This window comes from Diadema antillarum, unplaced genomic scaffold (assembly GCF_040938485.1).
Source record: "Diadema antillarum isolate AM-2024a unplaced genomic scaffold, OU_Dant_1.0 seq00000094_RagTag, whole genome shotgun sequence".
In the NCBI taxonomy this organism is placed as follows: domain Eukaryota; kingdom Metazoa; phylum Echinodermata; class Echinoidea; order Diadematoida; family Diadematidae; genus Diadema; species Diadema antillarum.
The window spans coordinates 1-24044 of NW_027271183.1; the positions used below are offsets into that span (position 1 = coordinate 1).

At 38.9% G+C, this 24044-nt stretch overlaps 1 protein-coding gene across 1 annotated transcript in view; it reads right to left on the reverse strand.

Moving 5' to 3' along the window:
• Nucleotides 1-147: 147 nt before the first annotated feature.
• Nucleotides 148-24044, reverse strand: part of LOC139726633 (uncharacterized) — a gene marked incomplete at its 3' end in the record, with an annotated part of 90997 nt that continues 67100 nt past the window's right edge. Inside the window, exons 7-32 of the mRNA XM_071637622.1 lie at nt 22915-22959; nt 21674-21712; nt 20752-20814; nt 20164-20238; nt 18112-18213; nt 17076-17132; nt 16509-16616; nt 14416-14523; nt 13447-13500; nt 12858-12956; nt 12149-12247; nt 11065-11163; nt 9600-9644; nt 9042-9140; nt 8184-8237; nt 7473-7526; nt 6394-6447; nt 5492-5545; nt 4935-4988; nt 3918-4016; nt 3491-3535; nt 2772-2825; nt 2349-2402; nt 1216-1269; nt 748-855; nt 148-237 (exon numbers count right to left, since the gene is read on the reverse strand). Coding sequence (XP_071493723.1) covers nt 148-237; nt 748-855; nt 1216-1269; nt 2349-2402; nt 2772-2825; nt 3491-3535; nt 3918-4016; nt 4935-4988; nt 5492-5545; nt 6394-6447; nt 7473-7526; nt 8184-8237; nt 9042-9140; nt 9600-9644; nt 11065-11163; nt 12149-12247; nt 12858-12956; nt 13447-13500; nt 14416-14523; nt 16509-16616; nt 17076-17132; nt 18112-18213; nt 20164-20238; nt 20752-20814; nt 21674-21712; nt 22915-22959 — 1866 coding nt within the window. The remainder of the gene's footprint in view (nt 238-747; nt 856-1215; nt 1270-2348; nt 2403-2771; nt 2826-3490; nt 3536-3917; nt 4017-4934; nt 4989-5491; nt 5546-6393; nt 6448-7472; nt 7527-8183; nt 8238-9041; nt 9141-9599; nt 9645-11064; nt 11164-12148; nt 12248-12857; nt 12957-13446; nt 13501-14415; nt 14524-16508; nt 16617-17075; nt 17133-18111; nt 18214-20163; nt 20239-20751; nt 20815-21673; nt 21713-22914; nt 22960-24044) is intronic.

The window sequence follows — 24044 nt, forward strand, 5'->3', positions numbered from 1 at the left end:
TGCAGGATAAGGTTCTTTCCTCAAAGTAAAAATACTGCTGCCAGCTACCGGACTCAAATTAAGGAACTCAAGATTTGGAGATCGTTGCTTTAGCCACTGAGCCTCTCTTGTCTTTTTTTTTTCTTCTTTTTAAAGTCTTATTCTCACCTGTTCTCCGCGAAGACCCCGTTCTCCGGCAAAACCACGGGGACCCTCCGGACCCTGGATGCCGGGTGGTCCAACTGGTCCAGGAATACCCTGGGTTGCAGGAGAAAATAAAAAAATGCAAGCCATTATGAACATCGAAAATAACACTACACACTATACGGTAATGTGAAAAGCAGATCACACAATGCAATTTAAGACAGTGTACTTTTCAGGCTGTATTTATTTTCTTCTCGCCTCTCGACCGCTATCTTTCTTTCTGGCTTTTGATTACAGCTGTTATCATAAATTCAACATAATTGTGATGTAGTGCGCGAAGCGCTTTTTACCTCGAGGACTTTATCTGCCAAAGCCACTAAAACGCACCTCACAACTAAGAGCGGTAAGCTAAAGAGGTATCTTTTCTTACAGAAGTACTTAATTCATACAGGAAAGACAGAAACGAAATGATTATCAACATATTTTGAAATCGTAGATAAAAAGAGCAATAACCGTACGTACTGTGATTTACTTCAATGACTGTAGTACTCAGTCGTACTGAGAAATATATGCCATATAAAGATCTGTTCCCTCTAAGCCCAACACAATTATCACCCTGCGTACCTGTGGTCCTGTCTGGCCATCCGACCCTGGCAGTCCAGACTCGCCCGGTGGACCTGGAGGTCCAGGGAATCCCGTTGGTCCCGCTTGACCCGGGTCTCCGGCAGTTCCCTATAGCGGGAACGGAATAATGCAGATTCATTGGTTTGTACAACACTGAGTAGCTCCACACAACGTGCATGGAATCGAATCTAACATAGTGTATATCAGTAATGATGCAACAGAATACAAAACACTAAAACGGATGATTGTTTATTAATCAATTTATTGATTGTTGTTAATTTAGTTCCCGAATGGGGGCGATATTCAATATTCACTTATCCATACATGAATAGATATTGAGGTTTTCAGACAGCCTCTTGAAGAATCAGGGACTTTGCAGTTCTGCCATATTTGAACCTTGGAAGGAAAGAGCATAAAATTAGAATACATCGGCAAAATGGTCTATTTCTCCAGGATGATGTTACTTACCTGAGGTCCAATAACACCAGCTGGTCCGGGTGATCCAGACTCGCCATCATTACCCTACGGTGGAGATAAACAAAATACTTTAAATATGATTCCAATCTCAGACAGGAGAAAGCTTTTTTTTTCATCTTCTTTTTTTTTTTCGAGGGACGATTCTTTTTGTGATGTTATTTTTATTGTTCCATTATGCAGCAGTTCAATGAGCAAGCGAGGAGAAAGAAGAAAAAAAAATATGTTGCACTTTTCAGTTAAAGACTGTTTGATAGACAGTGTAATGGGAAGGTTGGCCCGATTTAATCGATCTCAATTCACTACTCACTGGGGTATATTCGAAAACCGCGACTAGCGCAGGTTTGCTAGAACGGAAAGCAGCGAATATAAGCACCGATAATAAGCGCAAGCACCGATAATAAGCGCAAGCTCATTGGTAACGTCCGGCTCCGGACGAGATTCTTCGACTGTGTGCGTGCTGCGTAAAAAGCTGCACACAATTCATTACGGGGATTTCCGAACATATCCGAGTCGGACCAACCTTCGCAATACACATTCTCCGCACGATACCGGGTCTGTGAGGGTTCAGAGATAGTTGGAAGCTCCTGATATTGGATCATATTCATGATGTTGGCAATGAAAGTGATGATGGTAGAGGTGGTGTTGGTGGTGGTGATGGCGTTTGCAATGGCACAGTTGAATGGTGTGGACTTAATGGTGATGGAATGGTAATGGTGATGGTAGTGGTGGTGGTGGTGAAGGCATTGGTAATGGTGCTGATGTCATGGTGACGGGGTGGTAATGGTGATGGTAGTGGTGGTGGTGGTGGTAGTGATGGCGCTGGCAATGGTGTTGACGTAATGGTGATAGGGATGGTAATGTATAGTGGTGGTAGTGGTAGTAGTGGTGAAGGTGTTGATAATGGTGCTGATGTAATGGTGATGGGGATGGATGGTAATGGTGGTGGTAGTGGTGATGATGAAGGGGGTGGCTAACTGATGGTTGCGGTGATGGTAGTGGTGATCATTATAGCGGTGGAGATGATAACGGCGATAGTGGTGATGATGATGTTGAACGGAGTGGTAATGGTTTTCAATGGATATCATGCAGCAATGGTAGAGAATCTGTTCCAGATAACAACCTACCGACTCTCCCCGCGCTCCGGGGAATCCAGGCATGCCGTCCTGCCCGGGTGGGCCCTGAAAAATCAAGCACAAGGAATCTGATAGCATTCCATTGCCAAGTATCATCCCTTAGCCATTAGACCTCAATCACAGATAATTCATAATAAGGCCAACAAACGACTCACCATTATGATGATTTTTTTTTTATCAGCATTTAATTCTATTTTACATTCACACTTCTTTTGAAGATTGTTTCGAAGTTTGTTGAACTTTTAATGACGTAATACAAACAAATGAAACAATCTAGTAAAGATATTACATACATATATTAATATATATTTCTGAATTCTGAATGTGTATGTCTCTCCCTAGGGGAGAACTGTTAATCGAATTGATCTTAACAAGGACAACCGTGAACTTTAAAAAAGCATTATTCTATCTTACAGGGGGTCCTCTTGTTCCGGCGAATCCACGCGGGCCCTGCTGGCCTGGTCCTCCCTAGAAAAAAAAAAAAGAAGCGAAGAAAGAAAAAAGTAAGTTGAACATAGTAAAGTAAAGAAAAGTAAACAAGCTTTTAAAACAGATTCGAAAAGTAAGGTAGGGGAAACATTTGCGTTCAAAACGAGAGATCGTGTATTCTTCCAGAGATTATAATACTAAGTAATGCGTTCATCTGAAATACCTTAAAAGAAAAATTTAAATCACAGCGGAGTGCGTCGTCATTTCTCACTTTTATTAGCCATGGTCACAGTAGCATTCCAAATATGCATATAAGAATGTATATCTGTCTGTCTGTCTGTGTGTAAGTAAGACAAAAAGTGAATATGTATTATAATATTCACTTCTTTTCTCACTCAATAACTTAACTGGAGGAAATTTCTACCATTCATCCTGTTGTTTGCTTCGACATGTACTTTTGAAGTCAACTCTTGCAATTAGAGGCACAGGGCACTGTCCCTCCATTTTTATTGAAAGGTCAAAAAGATCTCTGATGGATTGATTATGTAAAACAAATTAAAAAGAAAAAAAAGAAACATCAATCTAGACGAGAGAATTGTCTAAATTGTAAAACACACACACACACACACAGACACACACAAAACAACAACAACAACCAAAAAATATAGCATTGGTAGGAGTTGATAATGCATCTCTTTACTCACCTGTTCACCGGTTGGTCCGGGTGGCCCACGCTCTCCTTGCTCACCCTAGGAAGGAATAGAAGATAAGGCGGGAAAATTGAACATTCAACAGACGACCGGTTCACGACTAGAATGCGTGGTGGTGGTGGTGATGGTTGGGGAAGGGGGGGGGGGGTGGAGCGGAAAGGATGGTCTACTGTCTTATTATGTTTTTCAATCTTTTCCTGTTATGATTTCAAGTCTTTCAGAATCTAACTTGGCAAACATTTTCACTCTCTCGAAAATTCTCTTGTAAAAGTTGTTTGTAGACACAACAAGAACAAATCACTTCCCATGAGAAACTGTTCTTCACTATTGATTCATGCTGATTTCACTGTAACTGAGTTTACGAGAGAGAGTGATAACAAAGACATTGGAATTGAAACTCTTTCCTACCAGCAACACTTACCACTTCCCCCGGTATTCCTTGGATACCCTCGGGGCCCCTGACCCCAGGGCCCCCGACTGGACCAGGCTCACCAATAGGGCCCCTCATGCCCGGTGGACCCTGGAAGGACAGAAAACAAAAATGACATTTTCTTTTTTGTGTGTGACGATAACCACATATCAATGGATTCTTTGCGGAGAAATTGGACCGCAACGCATCTGTCAGCAACATGCTTTCTTTGCATTATGAGTTGGGCTACATTTAGGGCCGCAAACTTTCCCACATCAAAATAAGGGCGGTTAAAAAGAGAAAAAACACAATCACAGAGGTGCTGATGGAGGTACGAGAAGACGTTCTTTATGTTTTCTGAGAGCTGATCCTGTAGAATCATACAGGCGTAGCAGGCCCGTACATTTGATTTCCATTGCTATCGCCTGCTGATAGAGTTTGCAATGACGTCATGCCATGTAACCATGGTAATGAGTATTGTAAATTACAGCTACTGAAGTAGAAGAACTCATGGTATCTCAAGAATCTCAAGAATCTACGGAGACTAGTGAATTGTGAGCAGAAGTTGCCTGTAATATCATCACTCCCGCAAGAGAAAGCTGGTCTTAACTTCAGGTGAGGAAAGACTACGGGACTTTTCTTACATTTTTCTCTTTGCATAGCTTCAACTTAATCTTTTTAAATGCCGAACCCGAGTAGGCACACAACCGAGGAAACAAGTCCATCGGTGTCTCATCTTCATTGCTGTTTTCTATAGTTGTCCATTCTTGAAACTAAGATTGCATCGCTAACGTGGGTCCAAGCGACGACAGTGTAAATCAACTCTTGCTACTTGCATCACCGCATCTTGACCGGACCAAATTCGGTCAACGCAATGCACTGGTGAACCGTAGTCTGACGCAGTTATATCGCATCATGCGAGCATTGTCACATCATAATTTATATCATAACATTTGATATCAAATCAAATCAAATCAAATCAAATCAAATCAAATCAAATCAAATCAAATCAAATCAAACTGAACTCACTCTTGACCCCTTCCTTCCGAGACGACCTCTCTTCCCACGTTTGCCATCCTCTCCCTGGGGAATAAACGCAAATAACAGACATCAGTATTAGCTGGAAAAATGTTGAAAGAGGTTACGCTGCAACACACTTTTGTCTATACATGGGTACCTTACCGAACAGAGATATCGAATGAATTCTTGAATTAAATATATACATATATTTTTTCTTTTTTTTTCCTAAAAGTGACACTCGAATTCTTTCAAAGTTAGCTTAAAAAAAAATGAGACGTCTTTCAAGGCAGGCAACTACGTTTCTTGTTCTGAACAAATATCAATAAAAAGGAATACCAAATCGCTCCGTCTTTCAACTGGAAAAAAAAACCCACAAACGCCGCCCAAGATGATTATACACTGGTGAGAATGCTCACTATCATCGAAATCAATCGAAGATAAATTTACAATTTGTACAAGTAGAACGACAACAACAATGAAGAGTGACGACAGAGTTATTGATTGTTGGCTTGTTTGTTTGTTTGTTTGTTGTTATTGTTGTTGCTGTTGTTGTTGTTGTTGTTTACCTTTTCTCCAACGTTGCCAGGGTAACCAGGCATACCGGGAGGACCCGGTGGACCCTGTGGAACAGAGAGGTATAGAAGAATTATCAAATTAGGAAATACTAAGCGACGAAACCAGTCGAAAAACGAAGTGTTACAACATTTTTCATTAATTTCCTGCAAACGCAATCATGTTTGCCATAATGAGATACTAAGATTCAGTTAATTGCATGTATACACACTTTAATTCCGTTGTCTTTATCCCACATTATAAGATCACAGTGACCATCAAGCACCTTCATTACCAGTTATGTTTCAAACTACCATGCGTTTAAGTTTATGTCAAAAGGGGCAATAACTATGTAGGAATTCGAATAATTATTAGACAGGCGCTTGCAATGATAATACCTGCTCTCATTTTATGAATGCCACAAATAGGTGTATTTCGTAAAATTCTTGGAGGCCGAGCAAATCAACGAAATTAACAGAATGAGGGACAAATTGTTGCGCGTCGAACACATACAAACAAAGCTATCGCACATTATAAGATTAGAGATTGAGCATGTTGAGAGACACATGTAACTCTTGACAACCCCGTCAATCTTACATTACTTGACTAGTGACGAGAACAAAATCGTCATACTGTTATTTCTTCTTTGTTTTGTTTTTCGGCACTGTATTTCCTTATCATCAAGCTGCTTGGTAGATGTATATACATAAACAACTAATTTGAAATATTAATTCTTTGTAATATAAATATGACAAAGAAATGTCCCTCCTAACGCACTTCCCTTTCAGCACGTCAAAATGAAAGTAGCGGAGACTACCATCAGACATTCTTCAAAAAGAGTAAAAATTTGCTACGCCGAAAAACAAAAATAAATACGACAGCATAAAAAACAAAACGGCAGCCAAACAACACTCACTGGATCACCGTGCTGTCCAATAGGTCCAGCTTCTCCGATGTTTCCTTGTTCTCCCTGCATCAGAAAGCAAATGAAAAGTATCCCATTGGTTTCTTTGCTTCTTGGCGCTCTTTCACCAAAGTTTATAATTCATGAAGTTTTGAATATGTATACGCCTTCTCTCAGTCTACGTTTCTTTTACAGAAATAAACTTTCCTGCTCAATTAATGAATATCCTTGATTTTACTTTTTTTTTGTTAAGTTTTCATTAATATAGTTAACAGGTCGTTCATTCATTCATTCTTTCATTGACTTGCATTACTTCTATTTCCATATCTTTTTTTTTCCTCTACAGAGGTTCTTTATTCATCCATTTCCAAAGCTTTACATCGAGCGATTTCTTTTTTAAACAATGAATGGGCACATACTCAAAAAGTACAGTAAATGATTTCATCATGTTTGATACAATCCCAGAAACATTATCTAACAGTATTTCATTTCTAAAACTAATCCATATTTTCAAACTATTGAATGAATGCCCTTGAAATAAATGCCTCATGTATTGTTTATAAACTGCATACTGCGCATATATCAATATTTTATTTATATTTGTTACATTTGGACTCTTTGATTCCACTCCAATAATCAATAATTTCTCGTTTAATAAAATTGTTTCTCTAAAAGCGAACTGAATAAAATCAGTAATCTTTTTCCAAAACATAGACACTTTAGGACACTCCAGGAGAACATGACTAAAGGTTTCTGTTTCAGAGCAAAATGTACACAAATTATCACTTGCAATTTTCCAGATGTGGAGTGATATGGAATTAGAATGGAAAATTCTATTTCCATATCACTCCACATCTTTTTATTGAATAAATGAAAAAGAAAGCAGGCAACACACAGACACTCTTTTCTCATTTCAAACTTCAAAACGTTATTGAATTCACCATTCCTGTTGGATTGGCTAATGAAAATTCTGAATGCTGAAGATTTGTATTTCTTCGATAATAAACTCTGCATAGAGCACTGCCTCACTTTGCATCGATACCGTAACTCGAGAAAATGCGAGACTGAAAGACCACCACATCAAAGTTTACCTTGGGGCCGACCCCACCCTCAACACCTCGTGGTCCTGGAACTCCCTGGGGTCCCTGTAAGAAAGAGGAGAGAAAAGAGGTAGCTCGAAAGCAAAAGATGAAGTTATGAAGAGAGTTTAAGTTTGATGCACGTCAGTACTTCGTCTCCATCATCTGGTCTACTTCTTATCAACATTCTTTATTACATCACGGACCTGTGGAATAATTCTTTGTCTTCGTTTGATTTTTTTTTCCTGCACGTGCATTTTACGTCACTAAAAATGGGGTGATTCACCATTTTGCAAATACTCCCCTGCCATCCCGTCGCCCCCGAATCTGTGGAGCTTTTACCCAAAGATACCAAAACAGTCAAGTATGTGTGTGTCTATTATTTGTCCAATTGAAATGAAATGTCATGAAAGAAAAAAAAATATAAGGAACTTAAATCTATGCGCTCAGGAGGAGTACAATAGCTCTTCTGTGGGAAGTCTCCGCAAGAAATCCGATTCCCAATCGGTAAGACTTCGCCGGTAACCTGTGACCAGCTTTTGGGATTTAGAATCACTTATAGCTCATATATAGCTCATATAATGCTCTTGAATGAAAATCTTCACAAATTCAAAAAGTTCATTCATAAAGTTCATTCATAAAGATAAGTGTCATCAGAGACTCAAGGGTTGAAAGCTGCGCCAAACTTTGGATACGTCCGGGGGTAAAAGTTGTTCATCATACCCTTTCTCCTTTCATTCCCATTTCTCCCTTGAAACCATTCAGTCCAGCATCTCCCTAGAGAGAAGAGACAAAAAGAGTACAATTGATTTTTGCAAGGATCTCATAAAAAAAAAAAAAAAAAAACATGCAAGAAGCACACGCATATACCAAAAATGCAAACACACAAAATGAAAACATCACTTTTAGGGGTATCTCTTTTCCAATATCAGAATGATTTTGAACAAATCGTTTCATATTGGTTATGCTTTTGTTCATATTATTCTCTTCCGCTTTCAAAATAAAACAAGGTTTATACGTATTATTTGGTATTATAATTTCATTGTTGCACCAGAAAGAATTTGTCAAATTGGAAATCAAATTTGAATTGAATTGAATTGAATTAAATTAAATTAGATTAAATCAAATCAAATTTAATCTAATTGAACTGAAATGAATTGAATTGATTTGAATTAAAGGGAATTGAATAGAATTTACCTTAAAAAAGCATCTCCTGAACCAAACGTTAGGAATTTAGCTTGTTCTCTTATCAGTCAAAATGCATCAGACTGTGTTTGTGAAGCCAGGCGATTCAAAGTTCTCACAGCAAATGGAAGGAATGCTAAGGGCTGGCTTCATCTCTCGCCACAAGATGATAACGGCAAGTTTGACCTGACACTTGACATAATTATAGAAGTACAACTCTTCATCTCATCTTTCCATTAAAAATAAGAAGAAGAATGATGGGATATAACTACGAGGTTTCGACTTTTCTACACATAAATCGGTTTAATTGAGGGTGAGGATGCCGATGTTGCTCACTAATGGTAAGAAAACCCCCAAACCCCCAAACAAACAAACAAGCAAAAATTACTATCTTACCGTGTTCCCCTTCGGCCCCGATGATCCCATCGATCCTCGCGCTCCCTTCACGCCGGGAGGTCCCCGGTACCCGGAGGGTCCAAGGGGTCCTGGAGCTCCCTAAATAAAAGAGATTCCAATGAGGGAAGGCATATAACGCATATATAAATGTCTGCTGTGAGAAAGTACGCTTGAAGGGATCTTCTTCTTTACACTCCTCCTCGACCTTCGTTTCTTCCTCATTCTTCTTTCCCGTATTATACTTGCCCATCCGTTCATTATCATTATTAACAGTCATATCTTTCATCAGTTTTGCTACATTTTCTGCTACTTCGTCCGTCATCAGTATCATCGATATCACTGTTATTTCTACCTTTGCAACGCTCTGAATACAATACCACTACCAACCATAATTATATACATGCATACACAAATCTTACTCAGTATTCATATAATATACACTAAATTATATGTGTGCACGAATGTATGCAGACCTAGTATGTATATAATTATGTACATATTAATATGATTCACACAGAAAAACTTAAATTTTTCACAAGATATAAAAGATAATCTCACCATGTTCCCTTTGGGACCGCCTTGTCCATCTTGACCTGGGTGGCCCTGGAGGGAAAAAAAAGGGGGGGAATCAAATGTAAAATATTGAGTCCTGATGCTTTGATAGCACTAAGTAATTAACACATCAGACAGATTTGAATACCAAAGACTAAAATCATGCTGTTCCATTGACTTAAGATTACATATTCCTACAACTCGGAATTACTTTTTACTGTTAAAACTCAGTGTGTTGAAATTATCTGCTACATTTTTTTTTTCTTTTTTTTTTTTTTTTTTGGGGGGGGGGGGGGAGGTGGGCCTTCTTTCCCGTTTTGCAAAAGTAACTTAACTTTCTGGTGTGGTCACAACACTGGCATTCACAGATAGCAAGAGTTCCCACAAACAGGTGAAAATGCCTCCAGAAGAAAAAAAACCCACAAAAACAAAAAACAAAAAATTAAACACGTAGACCTCTTTAGTAAACGCCATCCCATCGACACCAAAGAAATCAATAAAATAGTCGTTGTTCAGAGTCTTCATTTCACGTTCAACCGGGATACTTTGATACATGGTAGGGCCTACTACACTTGCTACCAAAGAATCCGTCTTTTCTGTGTGTAGTTTCAGTGCCATATTGGACGACGAACACAAAGATAACAATATCTCCTTAAAGGGATCATAAAGTTTTGGTTGAGGCCTAATTTCATGTTTCTAACATTTTTTGGTGAAATAATGAAAAACCTCTTATGAAATATGAAAGAGCACGTAATTCTATGAGGAATCCAACATTTATTTTATGAAAATTGGTTTTGAAATGGCTGAAATATCCAAAAAAAGAGCGATTCTAATAGAGTGTGGGACCCACACTTTATTACGATCGCTTTGTTTTACTTTGTTTTGGATGTTTCAGTCATTCGAAACAGGATTTTCATCAAATAAACTCAAAATAAACTTTGAATTCCTCTTGAAATGGTATGCTCTGTACTATTATCATAAGTGTTTTCTTGGTATCTCGCAAAAAGTTAAAAGCCCAATTCTCATCTCCACCAATACTGTACCATCCCTTTCAGCATATAAACAATTTTTTGATCAATATTGAATATTGAATGGTATTGATTATATCAAAATTCATTTATGCCTTTTGTGCTGCTCACAAAGGTTGATGATCAATGATCTGCCTCCTATAATACATCGCTTCTCTCCACCGCGAATATCATTAAGGACAATACTACAAGTATAAAAGAGTACTTTCAATGACCTAAACCCCCTCCCATCCTTCCATGTCCAAGGTATAAAGAAGGGTTAGGAAAAGGAGACAATAATCAATTTCTCATACTTTCACTAACCCAACACTATCAGGGAATTAGGGGGACAAGGGACACGGGTACACGATATACACGATAGCAGACTGTCACAAACCCACTTACCCCCCCCCCCCCCCCCCCCGGCAAGTCAACTGAATGAGCACGCGGGAAATTCAACTCACCGGTGGTCCATCAGAACCTGGAATTCCCGGAACACCAGGCTTACCGATGGGCCCCTGGACACCAGGAGGACCATTTGATCCCTGTGGGCCCATTGCTCCCTGGAAAGAAAGAAGGAAAGAAAGGTGTGGTGTGAACCGAAAGCAAAACATCAATTGACATTTGTTATACAGAGTTTATATGTGAGTCAGCGTTGTTTACAAATTTTACCACTTGCTCTGGATGCGTTTTTGTTTTACTTTGTTGGTTTTTGCTCTTTCAGATGGTGTTATCTTCTTAATCATGTTTCTTAATCGTCATTAATTTTTTGATCATTTCGTCGTATTGACGCAAGGTCAAGACTAAGCACTCTTATTGTACCTTATTTACAGACTGTACTACAGTATAGGCTATAATTACCTTATAAGAACATAAGGAGTTCATGTAATTGTCCAGGGAGTCTCCTAGAGAACTATCAGGAATGTTTGTAAGGGATGCTAACATTCAAACATTAAATTAAGAGGGATTCAAAAGACCAAATGGTATAGATACTTGTGTCCACATGCATCTCAATGGGGGAAAAATCCGAATCGGGGATACACATATGAAGAGATAAGAACGTTTGAAGAGGGTCTCCTGCAGAATGAGGGTCACTCGGTAGATATGCAAAAAAAAAAAAAAAAAAGCCACTTGCCCCAAATTAGGGAGGTTTTTGTATCCTTTCCGCACTAATGCGAAGATTTGGTTGACATTTGATTTGAATTGAATTGAATTGAATAATTATGAATTGAATTGAATTGAATTGAATTGAATTGAACTGAATTAGACATTTCAGGGAGCGTTCTGCAGAATCAGGAAAGCTTAGTAGACCTGGGCCCCGTTGCTAGAAACTTTGCGTTTAAACGCAACTTGCAACTGATTGTCACTGGCCAATCAAAATCATTGTTGCATGCATGTCTTCTTAATAGGGCAGACCCTGAGCCAATCAGAATGGTTGTTTCAAAATTAGCAATTATTTGCAATTGATTGCAACTTTCTTGCAACGGGGCCCAGGGCTGGTATAACTTTGCGAGTCCTGGACTATAGTAGTTTGTGGAGTGAACTCACCGCCGGACCAGACTTGCCAGCTGGACCAGGACCTCCTGGGACACCTGGTAGACCAACAGGTCCCTTAGGACCAGGATTCCCGGGCTCGCCCTCGATTCCCTAGATTGAAAAAACAAACGTCATCACTACGTCATAATTAGGTAAGCTTCTGCATCAGTGTGGCCTATTCGCGGGCACACCTAGTATCATTTAGGCAATCATCCCGTTTTAACGACATAGATGATGTGAGACTTGTTTGATCATATCATATATATGTCTAATAGAATAACGTCATCTCATACCAGTATGTTACGTATAATTTTTACGTATAATTGAAATTCAATAAATGGAACATTTCACGTAGAAGATGTATAAGACGAGGGCCAATTTCTCTCACGGATTTTCTCAACTGGAAAAGCAACTCTAATTTCATGTTAGTTTGATGTGAAGTGTAAAACATGCAAATAGAATAAAAATGATGATATTTGAATTGGACAAGGTATGACACACATGCACATATAGAAAATTAAAACATATAAGTATACAGAGTTTTTCTCTCAACTGTTTTAACGAAACAGCGATACTTAACCAAGATAATACTTCCAACTCAAATTCCATTTGGAGGAACTAGTGACATAAGTACACACTGATAATAATATGGTCCAAAACATATCAGTTTGATAAAGAAATATGCAACATGCCAGGTCGTGGTCCCGACTTCTGAACTTACCGGTATACCCTGAAGTCCTGATGAACCTCTCAGACCTGGTGATCCCCGCGGACCCGGAGGCCCCGAAGGACCGGGATCTCCGTACGGTCCTTCCTCTCCCTGGTTGTAAACGGAACAAAAAACACAAAGCCGTTGAAATATCACGTCTGTCAAACATCAGCACACTGGTCAATGCTCAGAGAGAATCCAAAAAGAGGATCAAGGGCGCTACCCGTGTGTGAGATTCACTTCACTAGGTGAAATTCATTCCAAAACTAGATGGGTCGGCTCCCATATTCCAGTGTCAGGATTATACGAAGAGATACTTTATTTTGTATTTCGTATATTGCGCGTAGTTAAAGAGGTCATCATTTAATTTCAACATTCGTCCAATCTGCATGCTCCCGCGGTTCAAATAAACGAAAGCTAGGTCTTGAATAATATACACCTTAGCATGCTTCCTTTTGGCTCTCGATAGGGACATTAAGGTGGAGAACAGAAAAATCATGTACAAAACGTATGTACAGTTGTCAACACCTTGATGAAAATTAATAATCACCTTATTCTGGATTCAGCCGAGAGGCTACGAATGAGAAGGGTGATGTCTTACCTCTCGTCCCTTTGGTCCGGAGTCTCCCTGAAATCCTTGCTCTCCTGGTCTACCCTGTAGCGCAACGAGAACAGGTACTAGAAACATGATGAAAGGACTCGTTCGAAAATTTGGACTAGCGTTACGTTATACATCACTGTTATAATGATACATTTCACTCGACCCATCCACGTCACACATTCGACAATGACAAACAGACCTAAAACCCCAAACGAAGTGTTGCTGCTCTTTCATAAAGTGAAATCCTAAACTATCAAAAAAAAAATATCAGGCGTGACAACGATCATTATAATCAATGTACTAATTGCAGTGGAGGCAAAACGATTGCAAACCTTTAATTTTGGGACATTGTGTTATTCTCATAGCCGTTGGAAATCATTTCAGTCGTTGTAAACTTCAATCAAACGTTCTCCCTACTAATGTGCTTAGATCAAATTTTGACGTGAAACTTAGTGCTTTTCAGTTTCTAATCACTCAGGGGTTAACAAGAGTTGGATGAAGCAGGCATGAAACTCGACTTTCAACAATGACGAAGTTTTTAAAAAAAAAAGTGGGATAAAGCAACAGAATAGCATATGCAGCATCAACTCTGCAATCAGACTTATGAGACACTTTTCTTTTGGGGGAATATATTATCAATAATTAATGCAGTTGTGTGCGTAGTCTTCTTTCAAGAGGCCTTTGTTTTTAGCACTGACCGCCGTGAACGATGAGCTGTTGGTTTGACTCATTACACGTAGTGACCCTCTGGTTACTCCTTTGGCAATCACTACAGAGGGGTCTGGAGGGTTTTGAAAAAAGGCTATGCGTGCTTGTTTCATTACATGATATTATGACCTAGACAACGGGGATATTCAGGGAGAATCTACCAGATCATATACAAAAGGCTCTGCGTGCTTATTTCATTACATGATATGATCCAGACAACGGGGATATTCAGGGAGTATCTGCCATACCACATATACGTACCAGTGCCCCCTTCGGCCCGGGAAGGCCCGGAAGCCCATCGAACCCGCGGTCTCCCTTGTCGCCACCAAGACCCGCTGAGCCTCGTAGGCCGTCGGTTCCTGGACGTCCCTGTGGACATACGAACAAACAAAAAAATCAATGTGTCATTGCAACTTTCTCGTCGGCAATCAATGTGCAGTGACTGTAGTAGTTACCATCATTTCGCGACAACAGGTTATCATAGTAATCATAATGCAATGTTGACAATCAAGTATACAGCCTCTTCTGTATAAGCCTTCTTTCCCCACCACAAGGCAACTCGCCATTATCACCCAAGCACTGCGACTGACACATTTCTGAAGCTGGCCCATGCAGAACAGATGGCTTAAATTATCTTGGCCATATCCCGCGGATGAACGCACCACGCATTCAACCAGAGTCCCGACTTATACCTACTGGTGCGCTGTCCTTACGTGGGAAGTGAGAGGAACGAGGGATAATAACGGAATCCTGACCAGGACGAGATTTGGGCTCTGTTCGTAAACCTTATTCCGCCATGTTAAAAGTTTTACTTCGTAGTTCTCCTCTGTCTTAGTAACGGAGGCTATGTTGCTGAAATTCAACGCGGCAACCGGAACTCCATTAACTCTACCGTTTTCGCTGACAATCATTGTACTATATAGTGTGTCTGTAGCGTTTTAAAATTATAAGTCTTGAGTGAGGTGAACCAATGGTCTGCGACAGACGACAGGAATATTCGGCAAAGCATACCATAACGACCGTCTCGTGATTTGGCATTCATTGCATGCAATGTCTGACTTGCTTGGATATTTTCATATTATGTTAAAAAGTATCTACAAAACATTGGATATATTACGTTCCAGTTTATCTTTTCTTCTTCGTACAATTCAGGATAGGACGTGGTGAATCGCCTCGACACTCCTTGTTTATGTGCTTCATACAAACTGTTTAAGCCAGACTAGAAGTAACCTGGCAAGTACACTTAGTGTAGGGATTTCGTGTAGGGATTTGATCAGGGTTTTTGTTTCGGATAATTAGTTAGGTTAGTTATAGGTCTTCTTGTCTTATTGATCATATAATTTCTTGTATTACGTGTGGGGGGAATGCACCCTACAAGCACTGCTTTTTAGCAATCCTCTCCATTTCCAACATTTCCGTACACTTACAAGTTTTTGTAAACTTATCCTTTATTTTGCATATGATGAAATCTATGTATTCAATTTCTGTAATATATTTATATGTTTCTGTTGGAAATGAAAAAATAAATTAATGAATGAATGACTATAGAGAGGTGAGGAGACCAATAAGAAACATACGATGTGATGTATCACAAGTTGTGATTACGAGGTATCTGCTACTTAAAGGACAAGTTCACCTTTATAAACATAAGGATTGAGAGAATGTAGCAATATTAGTAGAACACATCATTGAAAGTTTGAGGAAAATCAGACAATCCGTTCAAAAGTTATGAATTTTTAAAATTTTTGTGCAGCAACCGCTGGATGAGAAGACTACTGCAGTGTATGAATAACTTGCGTACAACAATATAAGGAAAATATAAAGAGAATTTCACAAAATTCCATCTTTTGAAAAAAGTACACATTCCCCTGACTCGTTACCGACAAATGTTATGGGCAATATTATTCCCCCTGCCTTTAGAAAGAGGCAAGTCAAGAGCTCTTTTATTATGCGAAAAAAGTGAAAATATGTTGAATTTTCTTTTACATTTTCTTTATACTGTTGTACGCATATGACTCACAAGCTGTAGTAGTCTCCTCATCCAGCGGTTCCAACACAAAAATTTTTAAAATTCATAACTTTTGCATCGATTGTCCAATTTTCCTCAAACTTTCACTGATGTGTTCTACTAATATTGTTGCATTCTCTCAATCCTTATGTTTATGAAGGTGAACTTGTCCTTTAACAGATAATATGGGTGCTGTGTTTGTTATTTTTTGTTTGTTTGTTTGTTCGCTGTTGTTGTTGTTGTTTTGTTTTGTGGGTTTTTTTTTGGGGGGGGGGCGGAGGGGGAGGTGTGGGTTTGTTTTAGTAGTGTTGATGTTGTTTCTTTTTTAAATTTTTTTCCAACTTACCCGTTTGCCACGGCGTCCGGGTGAACCTGGAGTTCCTGGGGGACCACGGGGACCAAAGTCTCCCGTACTACCGGGATCTCCTTTTGGTCCATCGGGTCCGGGTGGACCCTGAACAGGATATCAAAGAAAAAAAATTAAGAAAACTGAGCTTCTTCAATATTTCATAAACCAAGGTCGCGTTCAGCACTCACCTTCGCATGGAAGTCTCACCCCAAGAACAGTCGTTCAGGGACTGAGTAAATTTAATAATATTGGGCATACCAAAATGACCAGTTGAGTTAGCAAACTGAAACACCGTTATCCGTACAAAAAAAAAGGGAGAATATCTTTTCAAGTATGGAGAAAACATCAAGACATTATCAATCCTTTTCCCGTGGTTAGAAAAAAAAAAACAACAGGTGTCCCAACAACAGATATAATAATAATGAAAGCACAATAATGTAAGCTCTGCTGCCACAATATAAAACAACAACATCATCATCATTTAAAACAACAACCGTCGACATCACCACTGTCCCGCTAAATGCAATTCCAGTGGCTACAAGATATATGATATTCTTTACTTACCAAGGGACCCATGTTACCCTCACGACCGGGCGGGCCACGTTCCCCTCTCATGGCAATCTAGGAACAATAATAACCAGAGAAAACAAAACAAACTTTGAATGAAAAGTGAAATAAACGACACGATCGCTGAATATCGCACATTGATGGCCATCGTGTAGTTTTTTAAGGCATTATTTACCATTTGAAGATGAAACAAAAACCCAGCTTTAGTGCTTCAAAATATTTCTAAAATGTAAGTCGGGGAAAGAAACAACTAATGTAAAAATTTTAATCAGTATAATCAATGTTATAAGTATTGTTGAATGTACAAAATGTGAACATTAGGTGTAATAAAAATGTTTCTAGACTAAACCGTCTACAGTTACGGTTTAAAGAGAAAAATAGTGATATCTTATGAAACACAGAAAAACAAGGAGTAAATGACAAAGATAGATAGATAGATAGATAGATAGCAAGTAGATAGATAGATAGATAGATAGGTATATAGCAGATAGATCGGTTTATAGCTAAACAGGTAGAGAAATAGATAGATAAATAGATAGATAGATAGATAGATAGTTTGATTGATTGATTAATTGATTGATTGATTGATTGATTGATGGATGGATTGATTGATTGATTGATTGATGGATTGATTGATTGATTGGTAGGCAGATAGGTAGATATATATATATATATATAGATAGATAAACAGATAGATAGATCGGTTTGTAGCTAAATAGGTAGAGAGATAAATAGATAGATAGATAGATAGATAGATAGATAGATTGATTGGTTGATTGATTGACTGATTGATTGAATGATTGGTAGGTAGATAGGTAGAGATATATAGAGATAGATAAATAGATAGATAGATAGGTAGGTAGGTAGTAGATTGATATATATATATATATATATATATATATATATATATATATATATAAGGCAAATAAACAGAGACATGAATATTTTAGGTACAGAGAAAAGGTGGTAAATTCAGAGGGAGATGGATGGGCAGAGAGCAACGGGAGAAGGAAGAGAAGGGTAAAAAACTTACCCTTTGCTCCTCCAGCACCTGTCTTATGGCTGCCAAATTGGCCTGACTGCCTGGACCCTTGCTTGAAGACGCAGCATCCGTCATAGCTGACATCACCGCTTGCTGGTGGATCGGGGATGGGGGTGGGGGGGGGGGGGGGGAGAGACAAACGCGGAAAGGTTACATAAAATCCGTACACAGTCCTTTTAGCCCCCTTCCTCGTATTAGTCAGTTGTCTCTCGTCATCTTCCGAAGTTTGGCTATTATGTAACCTGTCCCTCTGACTTCTTCCGTCTGTCTTCTCTCCATTTGGCTGAACCTAAAATCTCTTGTTGGCCGACGTTCAAGCACAGTACTGGGCCATCATTTCGACGATTCGGTAAACATGAACGCTTGAGGACAGGGCAAATGCTCCTCGAGAAACTATGCAAACTCATATTCTTGTTCATGTAGACGACCATATAAATACAAAAGAAATAACTCGAAATGCCAATACACTACGTATGCCGTCATACGCACTACGATGGGATAGGGCACAAACAAGTGTAAATACCATTACTTCGAGTATGAAAATTCAATCTTGTCGTCAACAAGATTATAAACATTTTTTTTTTCGAGATATATTTGCCCATAATTTTACAGGCATATTGATTTCCTTGTCTTATCTTTTCACAACTACGCGATGTGATGTCGCCTTTGGTTTAAAAGCAGTAACTATGTTCCTCCTCTTTATTCTCTTTCATCCAGTTTAACTAACATAGCACCAGATCGGACTGCTTGTATCAGCCTAGACGATTTTATGATATTGGAAGCACGTCATTTTAATTCATCACGTAAAAATATCATTCTCATGTAAAATGAATACATTCTTTATGCTTAAAAACATCATTTTTACCTCGCATCATTATTGTTTCACACAACATTATTGTATAGCAACTCTTTGCTTTATTTACCATAATGTTTTTCAGTAGAGTCTGAGCTGCCTATTATTATGTAGTCCATGCGAGTGCTAAAGTCATAATCGGAGACTGACGTCAATTTTATGAGAATATACAGCCCAAGGCAGGCGACCATCAAACTCAACAAGATACTCTTCCAAACGGAAAAACATTACATAACCAAGGTCTCGTTGGACACCGGAGAGTTCCTGTGAATAATAGAGCCTCGAAATTAATTGAAGGGGCAAAAGTCGTACCCCAATTGTATCCAAGCTCGAAACCTGCATGCCTTTCGAACACACTTTAACGCGTAACTTGAACTTTAAAAAAAAAATCATAACACTGGAAACACTGGAAGGAAACGTACCAACAACCAACACATGAATTCACAAAGCCACTCATATGATACAAGTGTTTTTATAATTGACGTAATTACGCGAAACATATTAATACTATTACTATGTTGCCCACAACCATAGGGTGACAATCTTGTAATTCATATCAGAATCAATGCCCAGTATTTCTGTGTATGTATATGGAAATCTAGATAGTGTTATATACCACATCGATTCAATAAATACGCATTACAAGATTTGAATGTTATCCATTCTGAGTATATGCAAAATAACGATGATGATATCAAGGACAGTATGTCTGAAATGGGCTAATCTGGTGTGTGTTAGATGCAAGGAATACATGAACATCAACAATCTACCTATCTACGATGTCATAATGAAAGCTTCTCAATTCCACAAGTAAACGACATTTATATAACAAATAATACATTACAAAAAAAATGATAATAACAATCCATTCTGCGAGGGCAAAGTAACGATATGAAAGAGGACAATTAGTCTACAAACAAGAGAAATGTCCCCATATGTTTTTTTCTTTTTATTATCTTATTGTCAGCTATTCTATTGATCGATAGATCTATCGATATCATTATTTTACTGTCAGCTATATCTAATTGCATAGTTTGTAATGATTTGTATAGTGTCAGTATTTGGTGTTATCTTCGTTCAGATTTGCTTGTTATATGTTAAGATTTGCTTGTTTTATGTTTATATGTTTCTTTTGATTTTTCTTGAAAGATGGAAACAAATAAAATGAAATGAAATGAAACGATTCTCACCGGAATGATGAAGCTAGGGCCCGGAGGTCCTCTTAATCCAGCGACACCGTCTGCTCCGTCCCGCCCCGGGCTGCCCTGACATGGGAACCAAGCAAAGCGTCAATTCTATTAATCATTCGAGCGCTATACATTATACACATTTCTGATGGATTCATCCGTGTCAATTTATTCACAATGTTCTTTTTACTTACCTTCATGTCAGCTTTGAAATGATCAATACATAAAAAAGTTATATTTCCTAGATCAGGTTTTCAAGCGGCTGTGTTTCTATCCAACGTCACAACAAAGAGAAGATGTGTTGCTTGTGTGCTTGCTTTGACTGCTGTTTTTACATTTTGAGATTTGACTCATACCAAGGTAAATCTAGACTTAAAAAAGGACAAAAATATACAGACACGATTGCTGTAACTTCTCTTGAATATAAAACTTTCCATCAAATTTCAGGTGTCAAAATATAAAAAATAACTCTTACTTTAAAGATTGAAATCAGTCATAACGAAGCCTCCCTAAAAAGTTGAACGAGCGTTCTCAAAACTCGTAATTAACTACGCATTTATGCCCCCATGCTACCGCCGTGAAGACACTCACCCGTTCTCCCTTCTCCCCTGGTGGTCCCCTGGATCCTTCCGGCCCTTGAGGTCCAGGGTATCCCTGTAAGATGACCATGGAGAAAAAAAAAACATACCAGGAAGGAAAAAAAAGTAGCAGTTCATGTTCCAGATACAGGTTTAAAGCTTTACACATAAAAGCTATAGACAGGGCTGCCAACAAACATCTACACATCAAGCTCAAGGAGATTTCATTGGAGCAAGCAAGGAGATACAAATTATTTAACATGCCTATTGATAGGTTAGGGTAATTCGAAGATCTTGTATATTGTCATGGTATTTTGTCCTTTCAGGACACGAACAGATCTTGTGATGGTAGCATCAGAGAGGTAAGCTCTTTCCACCACCCTGGTAGCATCTTGTTGAAGCAGCTTTGCATACTTGTAGTAAGTCATATCTGGCACCGCCCAGGGAGGTGAGACGAAAAGCTCACCTCGCTGCACCGCCGGAACAATAGGTATTCATTCACTCAATTATAGTCACAGAGCAGAGCTTTAGTCATCATATATATCATGGTTCCCCTTCCCTACTTTCCATGAGGCCGGGGAATTAATCATTCCCGAAACAAATCACGGGCAAACCGTAAAACTCAAAACAGGATCAAACCCGGTTTAGCAAGCAAATAGTACCAGAAACGTTTCTAGTTCGTTGACAATTGTTATTACTAACACAACCCAAAGTGTGTTTCATTTCGCTTAATGAGGTACATTTTCTTGCAGCAAACGAAGGAACATGGAAGAGAAAATCCCCATCATAAGAATTATAACGATAGCAGGGTAGGATTCAAACCCATGATTTCTTGGTTAAATGTCTACAGCCAAATGCACTTTACCACACAAGCTCAGTGCGCCTAGTATTAGCGTGATGAAAAGCTAACAAAAGATTGACAACATAACACTTACACGTGGTCCGGCAGGTCCAACAGGTCCAGGGTAGTATTCCTATACAAGATGGGGATAAAAAGAGAACATTGGGGTAGGATCATTTTGTATCATTCACCGAGTTACCATGCACATGTAATTTGTATTTGTATATATTGAAAGACGCTGAGACATCCTCGTTATGTCCTCCTCGGATGCACTCTTTTCAGTGGTCCTGTATTATCATGAGGAGGCTTTGGTCCCTGACTGTGGATGGCACAAAGATGCTAGCTTCAACATTATTAGCAATGGAATGTGGACATTACATATGTTCGGAGAAAGAGCTGTTAATGCACCTAAAGACACTGAAACATCATTATCACCTAGCGGAATGTCCTCCTCTTCTCAAACCCTTTGAAATATCCTCGAAAACCAGGAGATGTTGGTCCCCTCTGACAGTGGGTGACCCGAGATGCTATCTTCAAGATAGCAATGGAATGTGGCCATTACATTCGGGAGAGAAAAAAAAAAAACCCGCACACCAGGGTAGGTACCTATGGCCTATTTAAGAGGGCGTCTTCCTCACAGCGTTGAGTTTTGCAGACATATTTCTGATAAGCATTTAAATCAAGTTCGTGCCATGAAGATTGTCATCATCCTTTGTCTAGCACATAAAAAGAGTTTACAAAAGACGATCAACGAATTTATATGATACAAAACAAATATGGGGAAAATAATTGCTGCCCTCTATCGACAAGGTAGTAAAAATACTATAGCAAATAACCAATGTAACCAGGAACAAATATTGCCGTAGATGTCTTGCTGATTAAGTCAAGTAACTATGAAGTTAAATGATTGGATCTATAAATTAGGGCTGACAACATTCACAAATCATAAGCAGGGACATTCCAAAAAGCAACCAGAAAAAAAGAAAAGAAAAAAACAACTCTCAATGGGGAGATGTAATTCACAAGTTAGGACGGTTTCTATAGTCCCTCCTCAGGACACGCGGAGAAGATATCGAACTCTTCTGGGTGTTTCGGACTGCAGAGCCAGAGGGACTTGGTAGTTCTAAAACTTTGTCAGCTATCATTTAAAAACGAGGTAAAAAAAAAACACGAATCCCCAGAAATCCACCCAAAGACGCAGACACAAAAAGAGACATTAAAAGCAACTAACGCTCAATGCAGCTGAAAGGTGTACATCCATTACTGCAATCTATAATTTATCGGTACAGGGGAAACAAGCAGGCAATCAAACAAACAGACAAACAAAAAACTTACGACTCGGCTCTCTCCTTTCTCTCCCTTCGATCCCTTCGTTCCTCTCTGCGAGTAAATAAAGAAAAGGACAAATACATCCAAATTCACGGAGGAATGGAAACAAATCAGGTACATAATGATGCCAAGCAAAATGACGAATTTTGAGATGTTAACTTGCAAAGGTCAATGTTGGCTCCCTAACTTAACATGCCGGCGACACTGCTTCTGCATTGAGTGATGATGTTATTATAGTCTTTATGTACTCAACTTATAATTTATGTGTTATTTCACATTGTCATGGATGCATATTGCAAATATAACACTGTATAATTTGTGTGGAAACTTTATAAATAAAATGAAATGAGAACATACCTTATCATTGTAATTAAAAGAGCGCTCATGCAGAAACAAACATGGATAAAATCTTATCAGAGTTATCTGACAGCTCTAAAACACAACACAAACCACACAAAAACAAACTAGGAAAAAGGAGCTTCAGGGCCGCATGTTATCACCTCGTTGGTGTAACTGGGACTATGTGCAAGTTGATATACTCGTATGAAACACATCTTAACTGTTAAGGATCACAAAATTTACTTCGACAAAGTTTGGTGTCTCTTGGCGAACCCTCCAGCCCCTCCAACGACCCGACCTAACCCCGCCGAGTGACCCTCGCTCGAGTGAGGCCATCGCAGTAAATATACTGTAGCTCCACTACCTCCCCACCCCCCCCCCCAAAAAAAAAATGCTCATGTCTTGCGACTAGCTAAAACTAAACTATTGTTGTTGCTTGTTTAGTTTTCTCGGTTTGTGTCTGTGTGTGTGTGTGTGTGTGTGTTTGACCTTGCAATCACAAACAACTCGCGTCCCAACTATCATATGCCAAACCTTGTTACAAGGTGTCAAACTTGACGATGAATTTGAAAACGGCTTAGTCCGTGTCGTATATTTCTCCATATTTCAGTATAAACCTAAGTGAAGTACGCATATCATCTTTCTGATTCTGTCACAATTCAATACGCTGGTATCAACACCAATAGTACTGGGGAATTATAGCTAGAGTTATAATGCTGCTGCAACAATCAACTGTCCTCAACAGTCTATGTAGCCCTGGTATGACTGTATCATAATTGTCATTTTTTCTTTATTAT